This window comes from Lytechinus variegatus, chromosome 14 (genome assembly GCF_018143015.1).
Source record: "Lytechinus variegatus isolate NC3 chromosome 14, Lvar_3.0, whole genome shotgun sequence".
Lineage (NCBI taxonomy): Eukaryota > Metazoa > Echinodermata > Echinoidea > Temnopleuroida > Toxopneustidae > Lytechinus > Lytechinus variegatus.
This window is the reverse complement of record NC_054753.1, coordinates 30934244-30936793: the sequence shown is the minus strand read 5'-3', so window position 1 is coordinate 30936793 and position 2550 is coordinate 30934244. Positions and strand designations below refer to the sequence as shown.

The 2550-nt window shown below is 40.1% G+C and overlaps 1 protein-coding gene across 1 annotated transcript; it reads left to right on the top strand.

The window, feature by feature from the left end:
* The first annotated feature begins 262 nt into the window (after positions 1–262).
* On the top strand, positions 263–2155 carry LOC121427305. The gene has a single exon (XM_041623643.1). The coding sequence runs from the start codon at positions 263–265 to the stop codon at positions 2153–2155; it is 1893 nt and encodes a 630-aa protein (XP_041479577.1).
* Positions 2156–2550: the final 395 nt, after the last annotated feature.

Here is a 2550-nt window from a genome sequence, read left to right as displayed (position 1 = left end):
TTTTTTTATACGCACTGTATAGCTCTTTTGTCGCAGGATGCTAACTTCTTTTTTTTTCATTTGTTTGATTATTTCTTTGTTTTTGGATTTCGGGTGTGAGTCCTCTTTCAATGTATACTGGTTGCTCTATTACCCGCTTAGTTAAAGATGAATTAAATCTCGTTACTTTTTATATCCACAGGTATATGTTTGCGGTAGACTTTAGAGGGACATGCAGAGACGCACAATATCTATAGGTCCAGATGCCCCATCTAGAGTAAGTATGGCGACGGCCAGAAAAGTAGAGGATTCTTTTGATGACAGTAGGTATCTAAGAGTTAATTGCCAGATAAACTTAGCGACATACATGACAACAGAGACGTATAACCTTCAAGACATCAGGGATTTTATTGATAGGAATCATGGAAATGTAAATATTGATCAGAGGAATGAGGAGGGTCAAACTGCTCTCATGAGAGCTTGTCTTGATAGAAACAAAAAAGTTGTGGAGTTTTTGTTAGAGAAAGGAGCAGATCCTAACCTGAGATGCCTAAGAGAGGGAAACAGTGCTCTACACTTTCTTAGCCAAAGTCGACCATGCTGTGACACAGAAAGCGAGACAGACCTGGAAGATTGGGAACCTATTCTCAACAAAGTGTCAGAAGCCGAGAGCAGTTGCAAAGACTTCTTGACTCGGGAAAGCCAAGATGATACTTACAACCGTTTGATCATTAAGTACTGTTTGGATGAAAAGTACTGTCAATGTACTGTGTTTAAAAAGCAGAAGAGAAGTGCTAGGATCATAGATACTTTAATATTACAGTATGGTGCTTTGATTCAGATCAACAATGATGGATTGACTCCTGCAGATATTGCTGGGCTACATAGGAAACTATCAACTGTGTTGCACTACATAAATCAAGACTATATTCCAAAGTCAGAGCAAAGAAGAGCATTGGAAATCATGGGTTCGTCGTTCATGATGAAGGAGGAGCATGAGAAAGCTTATCATGCATTTACCATGGCAATGGAAAATCGTGAAAGTTCTGGTACTGTTCCAATGACCATCCAAAGATCTCATTTCGAAAGTTGCTTGGGTCGCACGGAATCTAGGAGTCTCAGTGACCTTAGAAAGATTAACGGTGACAAGTATGCAATGAAGATTCAAGGCATCCTTGTTGCAGATCGTGTTTTACCAGATTCACTGAAGTCAGAATATGTTTATGAACGTCTTGTTGACTATGGATATTTACTGTTGTTTCATTGGGATACACTGGATGACGCCTTCCGAGTGTTCACAGAATGTCTTTGTCTGGAACGCAAAGGATGTTTGCCTGTTGGGAGGGTCCTTTTGTCATTGATGTACAGCATCAGTCAAGCTACAAGCTCTCCAGGCCTCCACAGATGCATTCCACAATATGTGACTCTACTCTGTCAGTCTTTACAGGTCTATGTTGATGTAATCAGTGAGGCAAGCGTTGAGAACTTGACAAGTCATATCCAGGATGTTCTCACTAATCTATCAATGACCTTGTATTCCTTCACAAACCATCTCTGTAGAGTAAAGGATGTTCAGTGTGTCGTTGAACCAGTTGCCAAGATGATTAAAGTCATATGGAGAAGGATAGATAAACATTCTGTCTCCAGAGACCCTTACAAGCACCTCACAAACTCTGTCTGTCATAAATTACTTTGTGATATGATAACACACTTTCGATACTATCATGACTTTGAAGAAAATAAATATACTTGTAACTGTTTTAAGCAAGTACTTGCTCGTTTAGTACAAGTCGAAGGAGCATTAGATATCGACATGAGAGGAGATACGCTCTTGCACTCATTGGTTGGTCTTGTGTCTTTTGGTGAGATTCGGATGATTGCCGATATCGCTGCGCTTTTTCTGAAATATGGTTGTCCGCACCGCGTGAAGAATATTCAAGGCAAGATGCCTATTGATATTGTAAAGGAGGAAGCTACTGGTCTTCAAAATGGTTTCCGTCAAGAACTCGCCATTCTCTACGATGTCCTATCTCCTGCAACACTCACTTTGCAAGAGTTGAGTATCAGAACCATCCTTAGGTATGATATCCGTTATTGGGATAACCTTCCTGGAAAGCTTTGTTCCCTTATTAATGAACGGTTTCTTGAGGGTTATGACCCTTGGGAAATGACCTAGAAATGAGGCCAATAAAGATTCAATATCAACATCTTGATTAAACGTCCTGGTAAGCTCATAGATTGTGGATTTTGTTAGATCTAACGGAGGTGTCCAGGTCCATTTGATATATAATTGGAGTTCTGAACACCAGGTCTATGTTCAGATTATTCCTCGATAGAAGGCCCTAATTTTCTTTGAAAGGCATCGATGTATAACTGCCCCTTTACCTAATATAAGATCCTAGCTGGAAGGATTTGCCTGTAAAGTGATCACCAAGTTGGGAACCTAGCAGCACAAGGATGCTATTGCCAGACATGGATTTCTTTGCCAGTGTTTTTGGTCAGTGATACTTAATGCGTGTTTCTGGTTTGAAATGTTTCGCAAAATGTTGTCGGCCTACTTGTTAATATCTG

Coding starts and splice junctions, on each gene's coding strand:
- LOC121427305 (XM_041623643.1), top strand. CDS start 263: ATGGCGACGGCCAGAAAAGTAGAGGATTCTTTTGATGACAGTAGGTAT.